The sequence below is a fragment of the Stenella coeruleoalba genome, assembly GCF_951394435.1.
Source record: "Stenella coeruleoalba genome assembly, chromosome: 16".
Classification (NCBI taxonomy): domain Eukaryota; kingdom Metazoa; phylum Chordata; class Mammalia; order Artiodactyla; family Delphinidae; genus Stenella; species Stenella coeruleoalba.
The window spans coordinates 29785605-29813135 of NC_137162.1; the positions used below are offsets into that span (position 1 = coordinate 29785605).

The 27531-nt window shown below is 50.0% G+C and overlaps 1 protein-coding gene across 3 annotated transcripts in view; it reads left to right on the top strand.

Moving 5' to 3' along the window:
* The first annotated feature begins 3910 nt into the window (after window positions 1-3910).
* The window catches only part of CRTAC1 (cartilage acidic protein 1), a 134438-nt gene continuing 110817 nt past the window's right edge, over window positions 3911-27531 (top strand). For all 3 annotated transcript variants that reach the window (XM_079899322.1, XM_079899321.1, XM_079899320.1), the window contains exons 1-2: window positions 3911-4069; window positions 21932-22131. In XM_079899322.1, the coding sequence (XP_079755448.1) occupies window positions 4046-4069; window positions 21932-22131 (224 nt within the window). In that variant the 5' untranslated portion in view covers window positions 3911-4045. The remainder of the gene's footprint in view (window positions 4070-21931; window positions 22132-27531) is intronic.

Consider the following 27531-nt stretch of genomic DNA (forward strand, 5'->3'; position numbering starts at 1 on the left):
AGGTAAGATTTGTTGAAACAGAAGCATCTCTAAGAGCTGAGATTCCCTAGCCTTTCCTCTCTATCTGGAGAGTGCGAAGACAGCCAGGTGGATCAGTGAGGGTCAAAAGGAAACCAAGGAGAGCAAATCTTCTGATTTGGAGAAAGAAGGGTTGAGTTTGTGTGACTCTGAGTAGCTTGTGTAACCCTCTGATCCTGAACCAGAGGAGAGGGTTGGTTCCCAACAGCCTCTGCTCCAATGGGCTTTCGAGATGACTGAAATGACACACCCAAATGTCTTGAGCTTTTAGAAAATGAAGTGCTATGAAACTTTTCTAGTATTTTTTTTTGAAACATAAATACATTTAATTGGAATAAATTAATCAGCAAACCCTGTGTTCATTCTGTGCCCAGTTTCACGCTGGGTTCTATGAGGTAGTCAAGTACAAGGTACAAACTCTGGACTTAAAGGGGCTTCTATTCTGAGAGGAAGGCCAAGTTTTTCTGCATAAGAAACAATTAGAGAGAACGCAGGACAATATGTATAATAGAGTGCTAAGATGTTGCAGACCTGCAGCAGGGCTGAAAAGGCAAAGCTCCAATGCAGGCCAGAGCAGTTTTGGAAGATGCTGTGAGAAGTGAGACTTAGTCGGGTGCCAGAAGATGAGAAAACATTTTAGGCAAGTGTCCCAGGTAAGAATGGACAAGGTTTGTGGGGGGACAGTACAGAGAGAGTCAGCGTGTTGGGAGGAGACTGAACAAGCTGGATGGGGGTAAGGAGCGTGTTGAAAACATATGTGTGTTAGTCTGCTCGGGCTGCCATAAGAAAATACCACAGATCAGGTGGCTTAAACAAATGAATTTTATTTTCTCACAGTAGGAGGCTGGAAGTCCCAGACCGAGGTGCCGGCAGGTTTTTGTTTCTTTGGGGGCTTCTCTCCTTAGCTTGCAAACGGCCACCTTTGTCTGTGTCCTAAAATGACCTTTCTTCTGTGTGTGCCCAGAGAGACAGGAAGATCTCCAGTGTCCCTTTCTTTTCTTATAAGGTCTCCAATCCTAAGGATTAGGGTCCCACACTTTTGACCTCATTTAACCGTAACTATCTCTTTAGAGGCCCTATCTCCAAACATAGTCACATTGGAAGTTAAGTCTTCAACATATGCATCTGAAGGGGACACAATTCAGTCCATAAATGTGCATGTGCCCCGAGAAAGCAAGATATGTCTGGGAAATTTGTGAGGGCAAGATGTCTACAATGATACAGGCAGGGCACAGACATGAACTGAGTGAATGGACATGGAGGACATTAGAGGAATTAGAAATTACAGGACCAGAAAGGCCTGGTCCACCGACTGAACCCTTACAAGTTCAAGTGCAGAAACCAAATTGCATTCCCTAAAGAACTTCCTGGAGAGACTGTCTCCGTCATTTCCTGCATTTCTCTGTCCTTCCCCAGCACCTCTGGTCTGATGCACCCTTACTTGGCTAGCTGCCAGAAAGTGTGAGATCATTATAGAGCTGTTTTGTACAGAAAGCCTATTCACATCTGGATGGCTAATGCTGATAATTACTGCGCTGGTTACTAAATCTGTCGGGCTTAGGTGAGGTGAGGCTCCACAGCTGGGGCTCCTGCTAACAGCTTCACCGGCAAAGAGAGAGAGGTGAGAACAAAAACCACGAAAGATGTGCTCAGAAGCTTGGGATTGAGTGAACCTGGTTAATTACCAGTCACTTGCTGTCTCCCAGAGTTGGAGTTTCTGGCTAAGGAATGCTCATAGATCAGACAGAACATGACAACCTGCAACTTATTTCTACACTAAGAGGGTGGCGGGGACCGAGATGCAGAGACAAGTGTGGAGATGGTCTCTCAGGTGCCGGGGCCATCACCACATGACTCAGATGCCCTCAGAATACGGTGGTGGTATGAGGCAGCATGGTACAGAGCTCACCGGACTCCTTGTGGAGAGAGCTGGGGATCAGGTGTACCCATGGGGCAAAGTCTATTTGCTCTTTGCTGAAGCTTCTGAATCTGGTTTTGAGGATCCACGAACTCCCTAAAATTGCATGTCAACACGTGTGTATGTGATCGAGCAGTTTCCTGAGACACAGACTCATACCATTAATCAGATTCTTGAAAGGCTCAAAAGAGTTCTGTGATTCCCCAAAAGGAGGATGATTATAAACCACTGTCCTAGACCCCTAGAGAAACAGGAGCTTGACATTGGGCAGAGCCCCAAGAGAGACTCAGGGTCCCTAATGATCCTGAAATTATACTCAAGGTGTGTGTGTATGCCTGTAAATGTGTACGTGTATATTTTTCTAGAGAAAGGATTCAATGGTTTTCATCAGATTGAAAACAGCCAAAAGCTTTCATCACCCTCAAAAGGTTAAGAACCTGAGCTAGATCCAGGACCCCCAAAGCGAGAAAGATTGCCTGTCCTTAGCTATGTCTTTCCAGAGGACGATCACAGCCACCTGAAATCAGGGCCCAGAGTAGGCTCTGGTAGTTCTGCTCAAAACCTGGGGATAACCGGGTCTGGGGTCAGGGGCTGGCTGTCGGCGTCTCCCACGAAAGAGCACATTTGGAGTCAAGTGCCCAGACAGCAGGGTGGTGGTCATAAAGGCATCAATAGATGAGAAAACAGTCCTAGGTCCCTCCCTCTCTGATGGCTTATTCCCAGGTCTTTCTCTTCCCAAGCCCAGTACCCCAGCTCTCAGAAACCCCAAGTCCTTATTCAGTTCAAGGTTCATTCAGTAAATCCTTACTGAGCGCCTACTACGTGCCAGGCCCTATTCTAGGCGCAAAATAAGGGACCTGACTTGAGAGTGTTATCGACCTAGGCCAGTTTCCTGCCCCGCACACGGGCACTTTGGGCACTGCTGACCAAGGGCTTTCCTCCCAAGCTTAGCCCCCCGCTGCACCCTGCCCTGAGAGGCTGAGATCGTCCCGCCCACGGCAGGGGGCTGGGGTTCGAGGAGGGGGGGAAGCAGTACCTGTGAGCAAAGCGGTGAGGGAGGCTGGATGGACGCACCGGACCAGAGTGGGTGGGCCGGGCTCAGCCTCGGCCCTGTCTGGGCAGGGGCTAGGAGGGGTAGGGTGGGGTGGGGGCACCGCCCGCAAGGCCGGCGGGCGGGCGGGGGACCAGGCGGGAGGGAGAGACGCTGCCCGCGACCGCCTCCGCCGCCGCGCCTCATCTCCGAGCTGTGCTCGCCCGCTCCCCGCCCTCTGGGGCCGTAGCGAAGCTCCGCTCTCCATACTGAGCAGTCCCCGGAAGGCACTCGGACACGTCCCCTGACCGGATAAAGATCGGCTCAGCGCTCGCTCCGCAGCGCGAAATCTCGCCATCACCGCGGCTCGCGCGGCCGCTCCGGCCCGGCCCGGCCCGGCGACGCCAGATCGCTATCTGGGGAAACGGGAAGGCACGCCGCTGTCCCAGCCGCCACTCTCGGCCCTGCGCGCAGGGGTGACCGCGGGGCCCTGGGGCTCGCCGCCCCCCCTCCCCCCGCCTTCCTTCCCGGCGCTTCCTCCCGGGGGACCCCTGCTTCCCGCCAGCCCCCGGCCCCCAGCGCCCAGCCAGACGCCCTCGCCCCCCTCGCCAGGTCCCGCTGCCTCCTGAAGGTTACGCGACGCCGCGGTGGGGCGCAGGGGGGCACCCGCCCTCGCCGCCGCCCACCCCAGCGCCCGACGCGTCGCGCGCGGCCGGCCGGGCTGCCGGCGGCTGCCACCGCAATCCCGGCTCTAAATCAGCGAGGGGAGGCGCCCCTCCCCCCACCCGGCTCCCCGGGCTCCCCGGGCCGCGATTGGCCACGCGGGCGCCCCCCACCCCCGGGCCCTCAGCTCCAGCTGCGGCGCCATTGGCTGCGGGTCTCCGCCAGCCTTTACATAAGCCCGGGCGCGCTCGAGTGGAGTTGTATAAAGCGAGCGAGCGAGCGGCGTCGGGGCGGGAGGCTCCAGGCCAGCCCGGGACCGGGGCTGGGAGCTGGAAGGCAGCGGCGGCGGCGGCAGAGGCGGCAGCGAGCTCCCGCTCTCCGACGCCCCCAGGCGGTGGGGCTGAGAGAGCCCGAGGATGGCTCCGAGCGCAGACGCCGGCGTGAGTACCCGCTCCGGTGCCCCTCACCCACTCAGGCAGAGAAAGTTTCTCCCGCCCTTTGCGCCCCACCCCGATCCGCCCGCCGGGCTGGCGGGGGTGCCGCCCGGGAATCGGGGAAGACGGAGACCGCTAAGGCGGCGGCGGCTTGGCTTCCAACTTGCCAAGAGGCGCAGGACTCGACTGGCGCGCAGAGCCTCCCGCGGGCTGGGGTAGAGGCGGGTGCGGGGCCGGAGGTGGAGGAGAGGTGGGAGCGGAGGTGCGGGGGCGATAGCCCTCATAGTTGCAGAGAAGGTGTCGGGGGCGTCCTGGAGGTCAGCTGTTTGGGGAGAGGGCACCGGGGCTGGGAGGGGGCGGAGCAGGTGAGGAGGGATGTGCCTGGGGTAGTGGGGAGTCACCCAGCGAACCAGGCTCAGCTCCGGGCCTGGGAAGCTACTGGCCTCGGCCGGGTGCCTAGGCTTCCAAGATGGGGAGGAGCCCTAGGGGAAGCTAGCTCTTCTTCCCCGGGAAAGCCGAGCTCCCGGGCACAGCGCTGGGTGGCAGAGAGCTCGGGGAGCCAGCCCAGCGCGCGGCGTAGCTGCCGGCTGCCTTTGCTGGACCGAGGTGTGGTCCGCTTGCTTTCAGCCTATCTCAGGCAAGCCAGCTTCAGGCATTCCAGGGGGACCAGGGATCCTCCTCAGCCCAGTGGGGACACATGGAGGCTTTGATGGGGCAGCAGGCCGAGCTTGGGGGCATGCCCAGCAATGCAGCGCGCTTCTTCGCAGTACAGTAGTTGGGAGTCCTGGTTAGTCCTGTTTCTGCAGAAACCAACTCAAGAAACCAGAGCCATCCCAGCCTGGATAGGAGCCTCCCAGAGTGGCCGGGAAGTGTTTCTGGGGTTGGGGAGGGGGGTCACTTTCCTTCCTCGGGGAATGACTAATGAATATTGCCGCTGGTGGTGGTAAGGTGTGCACGTAGTGTGGCTTCTGTGTGTCCCAGGAGGTGCTTCAGCTCTCCAGGCAAGACATATTCTTGAGTCACACTTGAGGTGTCTTCTGGGATGGGTGCAGGATTTCCCAAGTGAAGCCAGGTGGAAAAGAAGGCAAGAAGGTTCCAGGGATAGGGGACAACTCTGTAGTGCTGCTTGAATCAGGGGAGAACTCTTGTGGGAAGAGAAACGCTGTTGGTGGGAGATTTTTTGACCCTGATGACTTGGGGCTGCAGCTCCCCAAGACTGAATTAGAGCGAATTCAGAGTCACCCTGTACCTCATTCTCAGCCATGAGGAAGGGGAGATGGAGAATGGAAAGTGGGAATATGGCGGTTCTTCCAATATGGCCCTTGAGGAAGCTTTTTCTCTCAGTCTGACTTGATTAAGAACATGTTTCTGGCAGCAGGTCCTAAAGTCCATTTAAGGGACAATGAAGGGAGTTTAAGGTCTTGATGCTGGCTCAGTGGACCACAGTTAGAATATCCTGGTTTACAGTTGGTACTAATGGTCTCTGGAGAAGGTCAAAAGTGGGCTGCTCAGTTGGGGCTGTATCCTGTACCTCATCCCTGAACATGAATGAGTGTTTTGAACTCCTAGGGCAGCTGCATCAGCCTGTAGATCTTTTAGTGGGGCTCTCAATTCATACCCCCAAACCCAGCTCCATCCTCTACCTGCAGTCAACATTTTTCTGCTGCATTTCCCAAGACCTTCTCTCCACTGGGGATTTGTACAGCGAAATACCTGCTTGTTGCTTTCTTCTCTCCTCTCCATCTGGGCTGCACCTGGTGTTCTGAACCCTGAGGTTTATTACTCTGCACCTTGATGTTTGGTTAAGACGTCCTACAGCAGCACCGTAGTGCCCTCTGAATGTGTGGACCGATGGTCTGTGTAATTCTGGAGAGTGAAACATACTCTTATAGAGACCGGCCTACAGACCAGGAAGGTAGTCCTATTAAACAGCTGTGACAGTCCCGTTCTCAGTCTTGCTTGCTGCCTGCTGAGGCAATGGAAGCTGCCCAGCAGGCTCTTTGGTGCCCAGTAGGGGGCGCCAAAGGCACCCAGCTCAGGACCACTGACTTCTCACTTCTTGCCCTTCATTGGTCATAGTAACTTAATGCTTTAAGCAGGTTCAGGCTATAGCCTTTAACCATCACCTTCATGATTGGAACCCTTCTACCACGTACTTCCTGGACTTCAGGTGGTCTGTGGTCTCAGGTGCAATGAGACAGATACATGTACAGCATTCCAAGGAAATAGAGCTGGTACCTAGCCCCACCTGCTCTCTGAGATCATCCTTTGTGTTTGGTGCTGGTGTGTTCTTTGAACTTGTTTACGACTCATAGAGCCCAAGAATATTAGAGCTAGAAGAAAGGAACCTTGAAGAGCACCTACTCCAACGCCGTCCCACATGCACACTTAATTTTCAGATGAGAAAACTGAAACCCAGTTAAGGCAAGTATCTTGCCCAAGGTCACATGGCTATTTGGTGGAAGGATAGGACTGGGTCCTAGGATTTCCAGTCCTCTACTTAGAGCTCTTTCCGCTCCCATGACCTGCTTCCTCTTTACTATGGAGATGGACGTGTGTTCTCTGCACAGTAAGTGTTCATAATTACTGACTGATCAGACATCGGTAAATTAATAAATCTAGTAAACTGGGGGAAATTTCCTTTGAATCTGTTATTCAGACTGAGGAGGTGAGGAGCAGATAAAGTTCTCATAATGTACATATACAGGTAACAGAAATTCCTAATTATTCTTTCCCCTTCCTCCATTATCTTGTCTTGTTATTTCAAGTGGTCTTATAGGCAAAAGCAATGCGACTCCTGGTTTCTGTCCACGCACGTAGGAATCAGAAATGCCCAGCCCCTTGCGGTGGTCTTGGAACCCAAGCCTGGAGCTTTTCCTTCCTTCTGTTCAGGCATGCTTGAGTGAGGTCTCTCTGACCTGTCGTCACACCACTGCCTATGGGGCCTCCAGTACTCAGATCCTGGGTGAAGGGGAGAGTTTCCAATCAGTATTTGCCCATTTCCCCATCCTTGCTGCTCCCAGCTCAAGGTCAGAGTTCTAGGATGTTCTATTTTTGCAAAATCCTCATATTAGGGCTTCTTGGGTGACCTGGAAGATACTACCATTTCCATTGCCCTTTTTCTTTTCTGTGAGGCTGGCTGTTGACATCTGAGCCAGGCCCTGGGAAGGAGGTTTGCTGAGTGGCCTGTGGGCTGCCCCCTCTGTGTCCTCTCCCCACCCTGCTCCTTTGCACTCTGCATAGAGCCCCCCCGCCCCGAGCCTCTGCAGACTTGCCAGCAACCCTCAGGAGGGACCAGTGCTGCGGAGCCAAGATTCCAAGAGGCGGATCCTCTTCTGTCCCTAAGGCTCACCTGAGGGATGCTTGTTGCCAGGGAAGGTGCTTGAGTTTCCTCATCTCCTTCAGGCTCACAGACAAGTTGGGTCTTTTTCTTCAGGTAGAGGAGGGAGGTGGTAGGATAATGTGGAACACCGGAGAGCCACAGCCCCCTCCTTGAAAGCAGGGTTTCTGAGAGGCTGTGCTTGGGATCTGTGCCTGATTCCAGCTCTAGCTGAAGAGTTGTGCCAGCATTCCCAAGGCATGGTTTGGTTCTGGATAAGCCCAGAGGAATATACTTACATAAAATACAGCTATAGCACAGTACCTCTGTATTTTTGTTTGAATGGGGGAGTGGCATTAGACACTGAGGAAACAAGAAGTCGCCTCTTTCATGAACCCCACCAGATGGTTGACCCTTAATCTTACTCTCGCTGGGAAGGCAGCTCAGTAGTGGAAATGACTCAGGCTTAGAATCCGGCTCCTCACTTCCTGTTCAGGCGCCTTGGACAAACCGCTTAACCTCTGCATGCCTCAGTTTCCTCCTCTGCAAAATGATGAGGCTGGCAACCTGTGATGAGTGTAGGATAGTGAAAATCAAGGAAGATAGTCTTTAACGTGCCTCTACCCTTGGTGAGATGTAAAGAGGTATTCAGCTGGGAGAGGACATTATTGCAGGACCCCTGGGAACCACACTGGGTCTTCCTTTTCCCGGCGAATGAGACCGAGTGTCCAGGTTCGCACATCAGCCTCTGCTCACAGCAACATCTGGGCTGCGAACAAGGCCTCCTTGGCAGGACTCCCTCCTTGCCCTCTTCCCTCCCCCGTGTTGGGGTTTTCATTTCGGGGTTCTGCCATGCTTGGGGAAAAGAAATTTTACAGGTCCCAGGACAATTCTGAGTGTGACAGAAGGCCTTGAGCTATTGATTCCTAAGGAAGGATCTTTGTGCTGGGAGAAGGCTTCCTCAGAGCCCAGTGATTTAAGAGTGCTGACAAGTCCGTGCTCACCGAGCCTCCTGCGGGCTGCAGATACAGGCTTCCAGGCCATCCAGGGTTCTGCGAGGGATTTCTGGGGAGCCTGGCTGGTTGCTTAGGGGACATAAACCTGTGAACTCTCTTTAAGAGAAGGTATGAAATCAATCGGTTCATTATCACACCAAACACACGCTGGACCACGGAGGGCATTTAAGAAATGAGAAGTAGCAAAGAACTAGGAGGTTGTGTTTGAACAGCGTGTGGAAAAGTGTGCAGGGGTTGGGGAAGAGGCGGGGGCAGGAAGACCTTTCTCCACTGAACCACATGGTCTTGACCTTATTGAAGTCCTTGGGCAGTGAACGGAAGGATTACTTTGCCCACTTGACAATGTGTGTAGACATTTTTGATTGTGACAACTGGGGCAGGGAGTGCTTTGGGCATCTAGTTGGTAGAGGCCAGGGATGACATTAACCATCCTACAATGCACAGGACAGCCCCCCAACAAAGAACTGTCTGGCCCGAGAAGTCACTAGTGCCAAGGTGGAGAAACCCCGGACCAGAGCATCACATCATGGAATCACAGCATGTTAGAGGTGGGAGGGATTTTAGAAGTATTTTCACCCGATGCTCCCACTTCATAGCTGAGAACCCTGAGATCCAGAGAGGTGAATAGACCAGCCAGGGTCACACAGCAAACAAGTGGCAAAGCTGGTCTGGGCCTCAGATCTGCTGTCTCCTGAGAATGACTTACCCAGACTCTCCACAAAGTTGTTGTAAAGATTCAATGTGAGCTGTGAAAACACTTAGAAAATTATAAAGAGACTATTATTAATATTGCTATGATTAGGAACTTGGGAGTTTGGAAAGTTCTATTTCTGGCTATGCCACTGACTCATGGTACAAGTGGGCACGTCATTCCCCTACCCCCAGGCCTCTCTGTGAGTGCGTGTGGGGTCAGGGGTGGTCTTAGCGAATGATAATTATATCATAATCATTGTCTTTAGAGAAAAGCCCAAAGATTTGCCCTTCAAAAACCCTAGACACTTACAAAAAAGAAAGGATAAAAATTTTCCTTGAAAGAAATCATGTTGACTTCGTAAGAAGCAAAGCGTTTGCTTCTTGGAAAAATTCCAGTACCCGGGCCCTGTGAGTTGGTTCCAGCCCAGGAAATCTGATCAACATCCGGCGGAGAAACCGATAGCTCCCCAACTGACAAGCGGCTGGATTTGTCCCCGCTCCCTCCGCGACTTCACCACCCTTTCCGGCTCAGCCCTCTTGGCCCAGGGAAGTTCTGCAAGGAACTTGAAGGAGGGGTGGGCAGGCGTGTCATTAATTAGGAAAACCTTGTTTACTTAAAAGACATATTCTTAAAGATCTCGTCCAAGGGACATTTTGACATATTACTTGAATTAACCACAAAGGAATCGTGTTGCCGAGAGTGTGAAATGACCCTTCCTGTGGCTTCCAGTTACTCTTATCTTTGTTTGCACCCAACAAGTACAGTGACAAGGTCATGGGAATCACTGTGGAGCTAAGGGGTCCTGTTGACTGAGGAAGGGACCATGGGGACTTCTTCCCTCCCTAACAGCCGCTCCACCTACCTTGAGAGCCACCCCCTCCTCCAGATTTCCTTTGTCCCTGCCCTCCTTCGGGACCAGCAGGTTGCAGGGGAACCCCTGTCCCCCACCTGGACAGGCAGAGGAGCCTTGCAGGGGTCATGGGAGCAGCCTCGGCTGGAGTTTCTCACAGAAGGCCCCGCCCTGCCCTTGCCCTCAGGATTGGAGGTGGGACGTTCCTAGAGGCTGTCCTTAGAGGACCAAGGCTCCACCCCTCCCTGCCCAAATTGGGAGGGCAAGCTCACTCATAAATCTCACCCAGTTCCTGTCGTGCAGGTGGTGAGCATCTTGCGTGTCCAGGGCAGCCCAGCCTCTGGAGGTCAGTCCCTGTAGTCAGAGTTGGTGAGCACACGGGCCCTTTCTGTCGCCTTGCCTTAGTGATGTCACGTTCCCTTTCGCCCTAGTCTAAGAACAGACTCTTTCTTGGAATCGCAATCATGCACCAGTCATCCGAGAAGCTATGTATATCCAAAGAGCCTTTTGCAGGTGGGGAAAGAAGAGTTCCCAAGAAGGAGAAATGCTGCCTTGCAAGCAGCGGGGGTGGAGACATGTGTCTTTTGTTCTCAGCTGTAAACCCAGTGCCTTGCACAGTGCTTGGCATATGGAGGGGCTCCACAGGTGCTCGGTGGGTGAACAAATGAATGTGTGAATGTAGGCGGCCAGTCTGGGGCAGATGTGGCCCTTGGTATTAAAGTGGATCTCCAGACAGGCCTGGGTCCATAAGGCCAGCTTTCCTTCGGGCTCCTTCTTCCCAGAGCTGGCGCTTGGCCCCAGGGCTCTGTCAACCTCCAAAGGTCCCACGGATCAAGCAGGGTCTGAGGAGCCCACACAGGGCCCACTTGTGAGATGGTACCAGCTCTAAGCCTGGAGCAGGGCTGAGTTTCTCCTCCCCTTCACTTCTTGTGGGTGCCCACTGCCCCCATCCTCCACCAGGCTGCTACAAGGAAGCTCCGTGCAGGTCTATCTTGGTAGCTGTAAGCTGATAGAAGAGATGATCATTTGGATTTCCACCAAAGACAGACTGGAGAGTGAATCATTGCTTCACGGAAAGATTCCCAGGAGAACGCTTTTAAATAGCAAGGTCCGCTAATGCATTTTAAATGATTTAGAAAAAAAACCTGACCCGTAGACACTTAGGCTCGGAAGAGAACTTTGGAGGTCATCCAGTACCACACCGTCAACTGCCCACAGCTCCGGGACGTCAAGGTCCCCTCTGTGATACTCTCACTCACTTTTTGGAAACCAGCCAGTCTAGCCGTTCTGCACACTGTTGCCCCAAATCTAATCGGATCTCTACCCGACTTCAGACCTCCCTCACCGGGTGACTCCAGGCTCCTTCCCAGATGCGCCAGGCGGGTTCTACAGGCCCCAGCTGCTGCCTCCACGCAAGACTGTCTCCGCCTTCTCCTGCACCTTCCACTCCGCACCCCAGACACTGCATTCCAAAGGCATTGCCACCTGCACCGAGCTGAGTCAAATCCACCTGGAATGTAGCTCCCATTGGAATCCAGATTCCCTGTCTCCAGGGGGCCTTTCCTGCCTGCCCTTCCCACCCCCTACACACCTCGATACTTAATCCCTCCCTCCTACGGGCTACGTCTGCACTTTGTACCTGTTGCTACTCTGAATGCCTACGCCTGTATCATGTGTCCCCCCTAGAGGACTGTCAGCTCCTTGAGGTCAGAAGCCATGCCTCAGGCATCATTTCTAACCTGGCCCTTAGCATCTGCAAAATGCTTGAAAATGGATGTGTATGTGACTATAAACCGAGGGGTTTTGCATTTGGAAAGCAGTGTTTAAAATGTCAAAGAACTCCACCAGGTCCCTAGACGAATTAGTCACAGAAGCCAGCCTATGCCTCAATGTCTGACAGTCCCGTGGGTTCCATTCGACACTCGGCAGCTACTCCCCGACAGGGAGCACCTGGTGGGCCTGGACTCCGTCTCCTGAGATGCATTCGTTCATTCGAAAAACATTTATGCGGTAGTAATAGCATCACTGTCGTCGCCATTACCTACCACGTATGGACTTTGCCAGGCACTGGGCATGCGTTATCTCATTTCATTTCCCATTTTACAGACCCGGAAGTCCGAGCAGTTGATAATACTCATTAAGGACCTGCACTGCCTTGTGCGTGAGGCTGGGAGACTCCATTTGTCCTCTCACTTTCAGAAACACCATTTCACTAGCCTGCGGGTCTCTGTGGCATCTCCCAGCCTGGGTCCCCTGCGTTTTCGTCTGCCTTGTTCTGGAGCAGGACCAAGCCTCTTTTGTATAAGTGCAGCCGCAGGCAGCATCTGGAGTTCTCTCCAGGTGGCGGGAAGGAAGAGGAAGGCTTATACTTTCACGGTGCTGGGGAAGATGCATAGGACATGGTGGCCCCGGGGGGCTGGGGAGGTACAGAAGGTCTGGTGTTTGTCTTCCAGGCTGGCAATGCGGAAGACGGGGTGGAGAAACGCCGATGACTGAGGCATTAGAATATACGCTCCACGGGAGCAAAGACTTCATTTTGTTCTCAGCTGTTTTCCCGATGCCCAGACAGTGCCTGACAGAGGTGCATAAGACTAGCGAATGAATGACCGAGTGAATGACTGAATGGCAGCTTTCTCTCCATTTGGGCCACAGTATTTGCTTCCTAGCTGGCCTCTCTGTTTCCAGGCCCACGCTCCCACGGCCTCCTCCACACCCCGCTGCTGCGGTGTTCTCTCCAACACGTCCCTCCAGCCAAGTCATCCCTCACCCTTCTGGCTTGTGTTGTGCCAGGCCTCCGCAGCCTCTTCGGACCTCCTAGCCACGCCCCGACCCACCACCCGTCCTGTCCCAGCCACTCCGAGCCTCCTGGGGCTGCATGACCCTGCTCAGCCACCATGCCCGTGCTGGCTCCTCAGCCTGGAATGCTTTCTCCACCTTGGCCCTCTGGCCAGTTCATCACTGCCTCGTGGGCCTTCCCCAGCACCCCCAGGCAGAGATGCTTGCTCCTTCCATTGTGCTCCCATCTTACTTCCTTTAAGACAAGTCTGGTGTAGTGAAAGACACTGTTTAGTGTAGTGTCCAAGGGCACCATTTCTGGAGCCAAATGGCTTAGACACAAATCCTGGCTCTACCACGTACTAGTTGTGTGACCTTGAGCAAGTTACTTAACCTCTCTGTGCCTTCATTTCCTCATCTGTAAAATGGGGACAAAAGTGGTACCTACCTCACAAGGTTACTATGAGGATTAAATGAGATCATCCATGTAAAGGGTTGGAGTAGTGCCTGGCACATAGTCGGTGGTGGGTAAGTGTTGTTATTACTACCCATTCCTCATATAGTACTTGTTATATGAAATTGCAATTAAAAACAAATCTCTGTTTGCCTTGTGTACAGGGTCCCGTGAATTAGGTTGAAGAGTGACATGATCAGCTCCGAGATTTAGAAAGGGAGCTCTAATGTGGAAGTAGGGAGAGATGAGAAGAAAGGGGGAGCAGTGAACAAATATTACTGCTGTTCAGTTGAAGGATAAAGGGGGCAAATCCCCAGCAGTGGGGATAGAAAGAGTGGGCAGCTTCGAGAGAGATTCATGAAGTGGATTGACTCGGTGATCCAGCAGTTGTGAAGAATAAGGAAGAAGCAAGAACCAAATATGACTCCAGATCTCCAGTTTGAGTGTTGGGGTTTGAAAGGGTCCAATGAACAGCATCCCACTTCCCTGTTCAGATTCAGGACCAATGAAGGGAAAGAAAGGTGGGGAGGGGCAGGGGAGGGGAAGAGAGAGGCAGGGCTCAGACAGATGGAGATTAAAACGCTACCATCATTACAGATACAGCTGTTTGGAAGGCCAGGCTTCAAAGTGGGATTCACGGAGCTGATGTACCTGCATCCCCACTGCAGCCCTCCCTGTGGGTGGGGGCAGGCCTGAGCCTGCCTGGCCAAGCTCAGCGCATGGCAGAGAGTGGCCTCTGCAGGGAGGCAGGTCCAGAAAAGGCTCTCCGGGCCCAGTTTTTCCAAACTGACCCGTCTGGTGAGTCCCTGCTCCGGCCCTTGGGAGGAGGGAGTGGGAAAAGGAGGGGAGTCAGGAATGATACACTAGTCCAGGGGTTCTCAGTCTCAGCACTGCTGACATTTTGGGCTGGATAATTCTTTGTTGTAGAGGGCTGTCCCCTGCATTGTAAGATGTTTTGGCAGCATCCCTGGCCTCTACCCACTAGATGCCAGTAGCACCCCCCTTCCCTGGTGGGACAACCCAAAATGCCTCCAGACATTGCCAGCTGTTGAGGGCAAGGGATGCAAATCACCCCTGGTTGAGAACCAGCGCTCTCATCCAATGGAAGGTCCTCCGGATGGAAACCTGGGGAGGGAAAAATAAGTGCTCCCTCTAACTTATGACCCAGTGTGGGACCTTTAAATAGGCAGTGCTAGGAGGGCAGGTTGGGATGGCATCTGGTTCGCCAGACCTTTGAGGAGTCTGCTGTCTTCCTTCTCTTCTCCTCCTCACTCTCCTTATCCAGCTAACTTCTTAGCATCCTTTACCACTCAGCTACACCATCCTACCTCCACAAAACATTCTTCTTTTCCCCCTCCACCTGGCTAGTTTAGATACCTTTGTGCCCCTCCTCCACAGCACCCCTCACCTTGTACTGCAAATGTTGACTAGCTTTCTCCCTGTGACCCCAGCACCGAGCACAGCCCCAGGCCCATTGGAGGTCCACAGGAAGTGTCACTGTGGGTCAGTAAGCTCCCCTAGCTCTCCTCTGACGATGCCTTAGTCCCAGGCGCTCCTCTGTGCAGATCCGGTGGCCCAGCCCATGCAGGGCGGAATGCTTCTGTCGCTGCCTCTCTTCCTCAAGCCTTTGCCCTCCTACAGCTTCTAGAAAGGGTCTGTGCTCCCTGCTGGTTCCCAACATCTGAAGCATTCAGGGCTCTTCCTTTTGTGAGAGCTCAGGGCGGTGTCCTTGGCTCTTGCGATAATTGCTAAAGAACTGCGTGCCCTAAAAATTGCCCTGGAAGCCACAGCTGCCTGACCCTACATCAGAGATCTAGGTTGCTTGGTTACCAGTTTTCAGACCCAATTCAGGAAAGTCCCGAGGCCGCAGAAAACTGAGTTCGGCTGCATGTGACCCACAGCCAGTGTCTAAAGGCTGTCTAGCCTTACAGCTATCTGTGTGAAAGGAACGGAAATAAGCAGCGAGCCTGGCCCCCGAGAGCCGTTCACTAGCTCACTTTACCCTGGAAACCTCGGCATGTCATAGGATTCCCAGGTTACCGATGAGGACACTGGAGATCCGAAAGATTAAGAACCTGCTAGTTTCTGGTGGAGTTGAGGTCCAAATCCAGGTCCCCGACTCTGGGCTTTGGTTTGTTTATTTATCTTTCTCTCGATCCCACTGAGGATTGTTAGCTTGTAGAATACTTTTAAGAAATTATTACAAAGCAATTCTTCCCACCGCCTGAAACACAAGCCCGACCACCTCTCGCCCTTGTTAAGAGCCCTCTTTGCCCCCTCCTCTCCCTTCCCCTGCAGGAGCAGCCCAGGTGTTCCGGTCCTGCACCCTCTGGCCAAGCTCTGCCACTGATATTTATCCTTGCCTCCACCGGGCCGCACTGCCCCAGATGTCTTCCCATTGCGCTAAACACTACTTACTTACTACTTAACGCCACTGCTACCTGTAGATAGCTAGTAGGTGCTTGTTACACAGCATTCAAGAAAACAAAAAAGTTCAGTTCAACATACTTTTTTTTTTTTTTTTTTTTTTGCTGTATGCGGGCCTCTCACTGTTGTGGCCTCTCCCTTTGCGGAGCACAGGCTCCGGACGCGCAGGCTCAGCGGCCATGGCTCATGGGCCCAGCCGCTCCGCGGCATGCGGGATCTTCCCGGACCAGGGCACGAACCCGCGTCCCCTGCATCGGCAGGCGGACCCTCAACCACTGCGCCACCAGGGAAGCCCAAACATACTTTTTAAAATTCGATTTTTAGCTTTTCTCCACATTCTCCCCAAAGATTGAGATGTTCCCAGTGGGGTGACAGGTTTCTGAGCCAACTGTGTAAAACTTGAGGTCACTCCAGCACCTGCTGTCCTTCTGCTTCAGGCAGTACCATCCGGCTCTGCTTTCTTCCCCAAACTCCATATCCCGCCTCTTCCTGTGATACTCTCTGGCTAAATAGATTTTCTTGGTAGACCTCAACAAGCTGGTGATGAATTCCGGTAGTAGAAACATTTTTCACTTCAAATCAGAGTGTAGCTTACACTCCCAGCTGGGGACTGTAAGTCTGGGGCAGTGGTTCTCAGCCCAGGCTGCCCCTTAACATCATCAGAGGAGCTTCTAAAAATACACCCGACCCCCACCCCAGACCAGTTAAATCAGAAACTGGGGTGAAGGATCTGGGCAGCAGCATAGCTCTAAAAACTCCCCAGGTGATTCGATTGGACAGCTAAGGTTTAGAATCACTGGTCTAGAGCCTTGCTACTACAAGTGAAGTCTGCGGACCAGCAGCCTCGGCATCCCCTGAAAGCTTGTTAGAATGCAGAATCTCAGGCCCCACCCCAGACCTACCGAATCAGAATCTGCATTTTACCAAGACCCTCAGGTGATTGGTAAGCACGTTACAGTTTAAGAAGAATTGCTTTCGGGAAAGAACTGTTTTTTGGTTTTGTTTTTGTTTTGCGGTACGCAAGCCTGTCACTGTTGTGGCCTGTCCCGCTGCGGAGCACAGGCAGGCTCAGCGGCCACGGCTCACGGGCCTAGCTGCTCCGCGGCATGTGGGATCTTCCCGGACCGGGGCATGAACCCGTGTCCCCTGCATCGGCAGGCAGACTCTCAACCACTGCGCCACCAGGGAAGCCCGAAAGAACAGTTTTAAGATAACTGTATGACAAGTTGCAAGCAATTTCTGCTGATTCACATTTTCATTTGGACTTATTCCTTCATCCATTTAACAAATGTTAATTGAGTGCCTCCTAGTACTGGGCACCACGATGGTTTGGGGGAACACATTGGCATGCATCTCTATCTTGGCTTGCAAATTCCTGCCCATACCCCATCTTCTCTAGGCTCTGGGCATTAATGGTAGCTATCTTTTGTCTACTAGACCTGACCCCCCACTCCAGTTCCAGCCCTTTCCTTCTTCTCAATTCTTTGCAAAAATTAGAGTCAGAATCCCTCTTTGTCAGTCCCTATCAATTGTGGTACTTTGACTGAGCTGAAGATAGCTAGTACTTTGAGTATCTAATGATCAACCGAGCCTGCAGCCCTGAGGATTGTATGGCCCTAGGATTGGTTTCAGACCCTTAGATCTAGAGGCAGAGGAGAAGTTTCTTGAACGAATCACTATAGCATATAGTATGGTTTCTTTTTTTTTTTTTTTTTTTTTTAGTAAAAGGCGAAAGATTTATTCGATATGAAGAGAAACGAGAGTATATATATAGTATGGTTTCTTAACCCTGGCTATTCAACATGTAGTTTATGGACCAGGACGGTCAGAATCACATGGGAGCTTGTTCAAAATATATAATCTTGGGCTCTCCTGCAGATCAGCTGAATCAGAATCTGCATTTTAACAAGACCACCCGGTGATCCATGTACATATTAAAGTTTGAGAAGCACTGGAGCACTGGTATAAATTGTCAAATTTTGCAACATGTTAGAATCATGTAGGGAGCTTTTAAAATTCTGATGCCGCTGCTGCGTCCTATGCCAAGTGAGTGAGAATATCTTGGGATGAGACCAGGCGTGAGTATTTTTTTATTATGGTAAAATATACATAACATAAAACTTCCATTCTGACCATTTATAAGTGTATAGTTCAGTGATATTAAATGCATTCACGTTGTCGTGCAAACATCACCACCATCCATCTCCAGAACTTTTCATCTTCCCAAACTGAAACTCCATAACCGTGAAACACTAACTCCCCATTCCCCTGTCCCCCCAGCCCCTGGTAACCACCACTCTTCTTTCTGCCTCTATGAATTTGACTATTCCAGGTACCTCGTATAAGTGGGATCATACAGTGTTTGTATGACTGGCTTATTTCACTTAGCATAATGTCTTCTAGGTTCATCCATGTTGTAGCGTGTGTCAGAATTTCCTTCCTTTTTAAGGCATATCATATTCCATTGTATGAACATGCCACACTTTGGACATATGGATTGATGGACGCTTGGGTTGCTTGTGGCCACTGTGAATAATGCAATTACGAACTTGAGTATACAGATATCTGTTCCAGTCCCCTCTTTCAATTCTTTTGGGTATATACCCAGAAATGGAATTGCTGCATCACATGGTAATTGTTTTTTGGATTTTTTGAGGAACTGCTGCACAGCAGTTTTCCACAGCAGCTGCACCATTTTATAGTCCTATCAGCAATGCATAAGGGTCCCAATTTCTCCACGTCCTCACTAACAATTGTTATTTCCTGTTTTTTTGATTATAGCCATTCTAATGGGTGTGAAGTATTATCTCACTGTGGGTTTGATTTGCATTTCCCTAATGATTAGTGATGTTGAGCATCTTTTCATATACTTATTGACCAATTGTATATCTTCTTTGGAGAAATGTTTATTCAAGTCCTTTACCCATTTTGAATTGGATTGTTCTGTTGTTGTTGCTGAGTTGTAGGACTTCTTTATATATTTGGGATATTAATCCCTTATCAGATATATGATTTGCAAATATTTTCTCCCATTACATGGGTTGCCTTTTCACTCTATTGATAGTGTCCTGTGGTCCCCAAAAGTTTTAAATTTTGATGCAGTCCATGTAATCTATTTTTTCTTCTGTCACCTGTTCTTTTGGTGTCATATCCAAGAAATCATTTTCAGACAACGGTATTTTTTAAAGCTCCCCAAGTGATTCCAACGTACAGCTAAGGTCGAGCAATGTTTCTCAAATTTTAACGTGCATTCAGATCACCTGAAATCGTGTTAAAATGCACATTCTGATTTATTAGGTCTGGGGTAGGGCCCAAGATTCTGCATTTCTAACAAACTCCTCGCTAATGCCGATGCCGTTGGTCTGGCGACCACTGAGTAGCCAGAGTGTAGAGGGACATTTCAGTGATTTCCTTCGTCTGAGCCCTGAGCTAGAGGGGGGATATTTACCAGGCCTTTTCCTAAGTTTCCCACCACAACTGTTTCCCAGCAGGCCCTCGGCTAACCCTCTAACTTTCAGCTGCTGCTGAGCAGCCCTGGGAGCCTTTGGCATGTCAGAAGAATGAAATATAAAGGAATTGCTCTCCCTGCTCCACTCTCAGCCCACCCCCCCGGGGGGAGGCCGTCCACTGGTCTGCTCGTGCCTAGTGCATCCGGTTCCACACTAATGATGGCACGTTCCTGTCTGGGCTTGGCCCCTGCAAGGGAACTGCTACAGAGCTCTGCTGAATAGCTGTTTTGCTCAAAATATGTTTAATATGCTCAGAAAGGAAAACCACACAGGTTGGTCTGAAGTTTATAGAAGAAGCTGGGAAGAAAAACTGCCGAAGGTCTGCTTCTAAAAGGAATCCTTTAATTCATCATAGAATTTTAGAGCCGGAAAGGACCTTTAGAGATCTCCCAGACCCTCATTTTGGAGAATCAAGCTCGGACCCGGCAAGGCTGTGACTTGTTCAAGGTCACCAAGCAAAACAGAGGTCATCCCACAGGTGTATTATTTCTGTTTAATCTTGCTTTAGGTTATTTATCTGGAACTGGATAACACAGAGGAGCTATTTCTTTCAGATGTCTCCTTTAATTAAAAGTTCTACTTTTCAAACACAGGTAAAAATCAAGAGGCTGGATCACGGTTCTTGCCCCTCGTGGCCTTCGTTAGAAAACTTCTACCAGATGCTTATATTACCCTAATAGGTCCTGCCTCCCTGGTGGCAGTGACCCAAACTGCAAGTGTAGTAGTGCCTGGGAGGAACTTAATAGCTTCTAGAATGCAGGCCCAATACCAGTCTTTCCTTCATGCCCATTGATTGCAAATGTTGTAAGCTGATCACAGTACTCTTTCAAGCCACTGCCAGTCAGTTTTTTCTGTCAAGTTGAAACTCATCTGCCATCCCTACAATAGAATTCATACCTTGAAAAGTCCTGTGACCTTCAGATCACGCTACATTTCAGCATGGCTAACCTGGTTGTTAAATACTCTTTAGCTTCTCATTCCCCCACCCCACCCCAGCTGCTCATTAATCCAATTATGAGTTTCCTTTATGCAACCAAACTTCTTGCCAAGTTGCAGAACTCTCGGAGTGATGTGTTTGCCTTTAGCGACTAGACAGCCCAGTAGATGTTGCTGTTGTGCTCAGACATCTCTGTAATTGGGACTGACCTCATTCTGATAGTGCAGCACCCGGCGTGTGCCCTCTAAGCACGCTACGAGAACTTTCTTCCCAGGAAGGCTCGCTGAGGTTAGTTTCTGCCCTGCAGTTAGAGCCCTGCCCCGCGTCTCTCTCCAGCCTCCCCAGCGAGGCATTAGGAAGGCTTCTGAATCACGTTTGGCTCCGTAGACAGTGCCTGGGCCCTTCCTTTTGGTGTCTCGGTCCTGAACTGGAGCAGGCTCCTTTGCTGGCAGGAATGTCTGTCTCCATCTGGGGAGTCAGTCTTCAGGTCTTCTCTTCATTAAGACATCAGCCTCACTCAGCCTTGCTCTTGGCTGCCAGCCACACTGACAAGCCAGCAGGAAAAGTTCCATCAGGAAGCGGTGTGCCGCCCTCTGTAGGCAGGAAGGCACCGCCTTGCTGCGGGGCTGCCTGTGCAGGCCTTGTGGGCCTTGTTCCAGGGGAGCCTTTGGAACACTCTCAGCCTTCTGATTCTAAGCCTGCGGGCAGCAGCTCGGGGTGGTGCTATCTGTAGCGGTCTCAGTGTCTCCCTGGCTCACGTCAGGGAAGGATGGAGTCCTTCCACCTCCTTGGCCACTCTCATCTGTCTCCTGCGCGCCTGCCACCAGCTCTCGCAGCTCCAGGCTGTTTGGCAACGCCCTGAGTTATGTTAGAGATACGATAATGAATTATACAATGGATTATACATAATTAATTTATAATAAAACACACACAGTGGTTTAATTTCTCCAAGTGAAGGATGTGCCGCTCGCCAGATCCTGCTGGAATACATTCCATAACTGACTGCTTCCTGGTCTGGAGGCGACGGCCAGCTGCCCTAGGGAGGGACCTTGGCAGGGGAACCTTCCAAGTCACAGATTCCCTCCAGGCTGCCTCTGGGGTAGGTCCCACAGAAGGATAATCCTTTACTGCCTCTACTATTGTTCTAGACATGGACCCTCATGGGGCTCTCACCCACCCCTGGACTGTCTGAGATCTGTTGTTTTCTTCATTCTCCCAGCCTTTCTCCCAGAGGATGGGAGATGCCCATGTGTTTATACTCTACCATTTCTTCCTTCCCTCCCTCCCTCCCTCCCTCCCTCCCTTTCCTTCCTTCCTTCCTCCCTCCCTCCCTCCCTCCCTCCCTCTCCTTCCTTCCTTCCTTCCTTCCTTCCTTCCTTCCTCCCTCCCTCCCTCCCTCCCTTTCCTTCCTTCCTTCCTCCCTCCCTCCCTCCCTCCCTTTCCTTCCTTCCTTCCTTCCTTCCTTCCTTCCTCCCTCCCTCCCTCCCTCCCTCCCTTCCTTCCTTTCCTTCCTCCCTCCCTCCCTAAATATGTACTGAGTGCCTCTTTTGTGCCAGACACTGTCCTTGGCTTTGAATGCATACATGAACAAAACAGAGAGCCTTGCCCTGGTGGAGCTTATGTTCTGGCTGAGGGAGACAGACACTAAATAACAAAACATGATGAATGAGGAAGTCATCCAGCATGTTATAAAGTGATAGGTGCTGTAGAAAAAGAAAAGGCAGAGCAGGACAAGGGTGACCTGACATGATGGGGACAGGTTGCAGTTTTAAAGAGCATAGTCGGGACAGGTCTTGTGGAAAAGTGGCAGCCTAGGAGTTGCCAAGCCCTCCAGGAACAGGGAAGAAAGGTACTGCTGCACCTAACATTTGTAACTTTTGGTTTCAGATGTTCCAGATGTTTCTGTTCCTGCTGCTGCTGTGGTTTCTGCCCCTGACTGAGGGGTCCCTGCGCGCTGAACCCATGTTCACGGCCGTCACCAACTCAGTCCTGCCCCCTGACTATGACAGCAACCCCACCCAGCTCAACTATGGAGTGGCGGTGACTGATGTGGACCACGACGGGGACTTTGAGATTGTCGTGGCAGGGTAAGTACCTCCCGCCCTGGGTTTGACAGATACATTAGTCAGCTTTTGCTGTAATAGGGCCAGATAACAAATAGCTCCAAAAGCCCAGGGGCTTGCAACAACACACATTCTCATGCACTTGGGTCTTGGCCGGACTCAGCTGGGTTCTGGTAGGCTGTGTCCTTGCCTTTTTGCTGTAGCAGTGAGTTGGGATGGAGGGTAGATTGGAAGAAAAGCGCTTAATCCACAGGCTTTCCAGGGAGAAGATTTGAATGCCCTGCTTCAAGGCACTCTGTTCATATTTTGGCCTCCTTGGTTCTGCAGGTGTTACTTCCTCACCAGTGAGACACTGGAATCTCTATATACGAGGGATTTAAGGGTGACAATTATGGTAGAAGGGGATGCTCAAAGCTGCCTTTGCACAGCATTTTACACAAGACTCAGAAAACATGAATTGCCTGTTTCAGAGAAGGGGGGAAGTTGGCGATGAAGAAGGACAGTTAAACTTCCTCTAAACCATGCCTCGGCGCCCCCGGTCCCTTCTCTCCTGAGACGCAACATTGTGTATCAAGAAAAGATTTGGAGTCCAAATAGCTTGAGTTCATGCCTTAGATCTACAGCTTTCTAGTTGCATGACCTTGAGTCAGCCCCTTATGCACCGAGATTCAGATGAATCACCTGCAGAAATGGAGATAGCAAGACGCCCCCCTATTGTGAAGCGTCAATCGCTGTTGCACGTGAGTGCATTGTAAATTCTGCCAGTCACCATTGATAATCCTTATTTATGGAGCACTAATATGTGCCAGGCACTGTGCTAAGCCTTTCCACGCACTGTCTTATTTAATCGTCCTGACAACACTATGCAGTAAATATACAAGAAAAGGAAATTAGGATTCAGAGATGGTGAGTGACTCGCCCTCTATCAAGTAAATAGTAAGTGGATGAGTCAGGATTTGAACCCCACGGCTCCCTAACTATAGAGCTGCTAAACTACATTGTACAAAGTTTAGTTATCACTTCAAAAACCAGCCAATCAATAAATACACTCCAGGGCCCTGTCAACCTCATTCTAGAAGGCTGGAGCTTTTATGGCAGCAGTGAACAAAGTAAAGGGCAAGTAACATTATTTGTAGCAGTTGCATGTAACAGTAGAAACCACTGACTTTGGCATTGGAAAACCTGGTTTTAATCCTGTGTCATCCAATAGTTGTGAGCCTTGTGCAAGTTACTTAACTACACAGCCCCCACTTTCCTCATCTGTAAAATGGGCATGTTGAAATCTACCCCTGCCTACCATACAGGGCAGTGGTGAGGATTAGTGCTGATGATGTATAGAAAAGATACTTTGTAAGTGCATTTCTTCTTTCATTTATTCTTTTCTTGTACACCATGAAGAGTAGAAGTTCCTAGATTCTAGATCTCATGGAAGTCTAGATTAGTGTGCTGACAGATAGAACTTTCTACGATGACGTAGAAGTTCTATCTTGGTTCTGTCCAATATGGTGTCCACTGGCCACGTGTGGCTGTTGAGCACTTGAGATGTGGCTACTGTGACCAAGGAACTGGATTTTTCATTTTATTTCATTCTAATATTACACAGCCACATTTAAATTAGACAGCACTGTCTGGGACTTCGGAAGGAAAACTAAAGAGTGTGATAGAAAAGGGGGAAATAGGAATGGTTGTAATGACCCTTATTGCCGGGGTGACCTGTGCAGGGCCGGAGCCAAGCAGCTTGTCTGTGTTCTGTTCTGTGACCGTCCAGTCACTCTCTGAGTCCAAGAGAAGCCTTCCTGGCCAAATCCTGCTTCCTGGAGCCTGTGCTGCTCTTGCCAGGGTCTCTGGGTAAGGGGCGGCGATGCACTTCTGAGATGTTCTAGTTGGCCCTGCCTCCTGCCAGATGACACCAGCCTCCCTCTGGTAAGCACTGGGAGCTGACAGAGGACAGAGGACAGTGAGGCAACTTCCCTTCTTCCTACCTTTCCCTCCTCCTGGGCCCCCACAATGATGACCAGGTTCTCCTTTCATCTTGGACGATGGGTGGCAAGCTCAGATTTCCATCCCACCCATCCTTTGAGGGGCAGGGGATTGTTACTGCATCTCCTGAGCACCCAGCTTCTTGCTTTCCCAGTGCTGGGCATGCATTTCACCTTCCTTTTCAGTGAAGCCTTTTTCTCTTTCTCTTCCAAGGAACTCAAGAAATTTGCTTTTGTGTCTTCTGTGGCAGAGCAGTTAGACCAGCATTCGTAGGCAGTTTAGAGTAGATGTCTAAACCTTGCCTAGCTTGCTGCTTCCTGTGGGGCCTGTAGCACTTCGGAGTCATCCTCTAGAAGCAAGAACCAGACCATCCTGGGTCTTTATTCTGAATCAGCCAGAGACCAGGGAAAGGCCCTTGTCTCTTCTCCCAGCGAAGGGCTGAGCCAGGCAGCCCCTGTCTGAGAAAACTTGGGCTGCCAGGTGTTCTTCTAAAAGATGACATTGCTCACCACCAGCAAAGAGGGAGATTTACATAGAGGACAGGATGGCGAAATTGGGCAGCCTCCCAGCTCCAGGTCAGGCCTCCTTTGTGGCTGTTATTGACGCATTGTGAATTCTCAGAGCATCAGAAAGACACGTTCTAATTTAAGTACCAAAATACATTCCAAAGGCAAATATAACTCTTTATTATCTTCAGCTTAGGATGATTTGTCACTGTCTTCTTCTTTGGGCTGGATAACCAGGGGCTGACTATACAGACATATTTAAATCAGGACCTTGGCAGGTCATTCGGTCCACCCCTTGCCTTCCAATAAGGTCACACCTATTGTTTTTGGAGGCTCCCTTTATTTAGAGCCTTCCAAGGGAATGTGTGCAATCTTTTCGTAATCCAGCTCAGTTACTTATGTCAAGAATCTATGTGACTAATCTGAATCCCTCATATTCGAGCTTAGTAAGCCATTTCTTTTAACTTTTGTTTTGCTGTTACCTTTGAAGATTTAAACCAAGTGGTCACTACCCTTTCAAATAATGACAGCTAGGATCACTGCCCTGCCTTTCATGCCCTGTGGACTCCTTGGCAACATATCTGACTTTGACCTTTATTCAGTTTTATCCACCCTACACCCATATTTAACTCTGTTTGATGGTAGACTCTGTTTAGGAATCACACAGCAGGAATTGAAATTTTTAAAAATTGAATGTGAATGCCTTTACCTGGGGCCCCTGCAGTCCAGCTCCTGACAGGCCCACCCTCTATTATCTTATAGACCTTTCCATGAGCTGGCACCTGAAGGCCTTTGCGTTTCTGACCCCTGGGATATTGGGCAGCTCTTCAGTTTATGAAATGCCCGCACTTGAACTAGTCTTGGATTTGTTGACCTTGTAGTGTGTCTGACTCCAGCCCTGTTGCTTTGAGTATTTACTCTCTGAATAGATTTGTTTTGTTTTGCCTTTTTGGTATCCTCCTTCTGGGTATTGATGGCATTGATTTTGAGCGTGTTGTGGGTGAGTTTGTGTTGTTTCAGAGTCTTAAGTTAATTGTGATGGAAGGCATGTGCGCACTTCTGACTCTGGGAGGAGCAGAAAATGACCGCCCTTTGCTCCGCAGGGGTGGGGGAGGGAGAGGGCCGGCTCTGATCCTCCGACACAGCTGGGCGAGTGCCTCTGCATGTGGAGGGCTGATCTGTTAACCGGCAGGTGCATGATCCCGGGTCTGGGTACAGTCTCCTCTTTGCGGGGTGAGGGGGAGGATTTGATCACCCCCAGGAGACGTCGGCGCAGGCACAGACCATTGAATATCTTCGAGACGGGTTCCCTGGGTAAATAAAAAGCCTGGTGGCTTCTCCTTTTCTCAGTGGCACTAAACACCCAATCTACAGTCTCACGCAGTCTGGAAAGGAATCCCTGTTGGTGTCAATCTTGCACAATTCCTTTAGAGGAGATTTTGTTTCCTGGGATATCCCCAGAGGTCTGAAATAACCCCTCTACCCTGTCAGTTTCCAAGAAGTTTTGCCCAAATGGAAAGATTGTAGTGGTTCTAAAGTTTAAATCATGATTTAGATCAGTTTTTCTACACAAAGAGCATTCACTTGATAAAACCTTAACGCATTCTTCACACTTGGAAGGGTTTCTTTTAAAGAGATGCTACGTATTGTAAACCAGCGTTTCATTTTTTCTTAATTTTGCAACTATGTCAGAAAACTTTTTTAATTTACTAAAATTAATTGAATTATTTTAAAGGCAAACAGTATTCAGTTACCAGATTAATCATAATCATATAGGAGATATTTTTGCCATTATAAGTAATAAGAACAATGATAAAGAATGAGATATTTATCTATGATTAAACCAAAGCAGCATTTATGCATTTTATTACCAGCATATATAGATATATGCAGTATATATAGATGTATATAGTGTGTATAGATAGACGTAGTAGATAGATGTAGTATCCATGTACAAATATTTAGGTGTATGTAGTAAATATGAATATATACAGTACATATACATACACACACATACTTTCAACAAAATAGGAAAAGTACTTTTGAACTTTCAGTCTTAGCTGTTTTGTAAAATATCAATATGACGTTCTAATAGATTTGATCATCAGTTTTGACAACTTAAAAAGTTAGATTATATCAATTTCTCTTTTTTTAATTTAAAATACCTTTTACATTTTGATAACACAAATGTTTTATTGCAAAAAAATCCACACACGGGGCTTCCCTGGTGGCGCAGTGGTTGAGAGTCCGTCTGCCGATGCAGGGGACGTGGGTTCGTGCCCCAGTCCGGGAAGATCCCACATGCCGCAGAGCGGCTGGGCCCGTGAGCCATGGCCGCTGAGCCTGCGCGTCCGGAGCCTGTGCTCCGCAAAGGGAGAGGCCACAACAGTGAGAGGCCCGCATACCGCAAAAAAAAAAACAAATCCACACAATATAGATGAAAGTAAAAATCCATCTTTACCAACTTCCCATCCCTACTCTAAGCTCATCCCAGTCCCCTTCCAGAATAACAATTGTTTCCAGTTTAGTGCTTATACTTCTGAAAATTTCTATGTTACATATATATTTTTTAAAAATATGTAATTTCAAGAGGAATCAAACTGATACACATTGTTCCAGAGCTTGCTTTTCTCAGTGTAACATATTCATTGTTCGAACATGGATCTAACCTATTTTTTAAGTTACTTAGTGTGGATGTGCCACATTTGTTTTGCCACTCCTCAAGTGACATTTAAGCTGTCGCTAATCTGTGACCATTGCAGACAATGCTGTACTGCACATCCTTACACACATATGTGGATGTTTCTCTGGGATGATACCAAGAAGTGGAAATGCTGGGAATGATATGTACATTTTATACCTTAATAGATATTGCCAGTGTTACCAATCTCAATCTTCTTCTATGTATTCATAGCCTAGAAATAAAGGGTAATTTGGG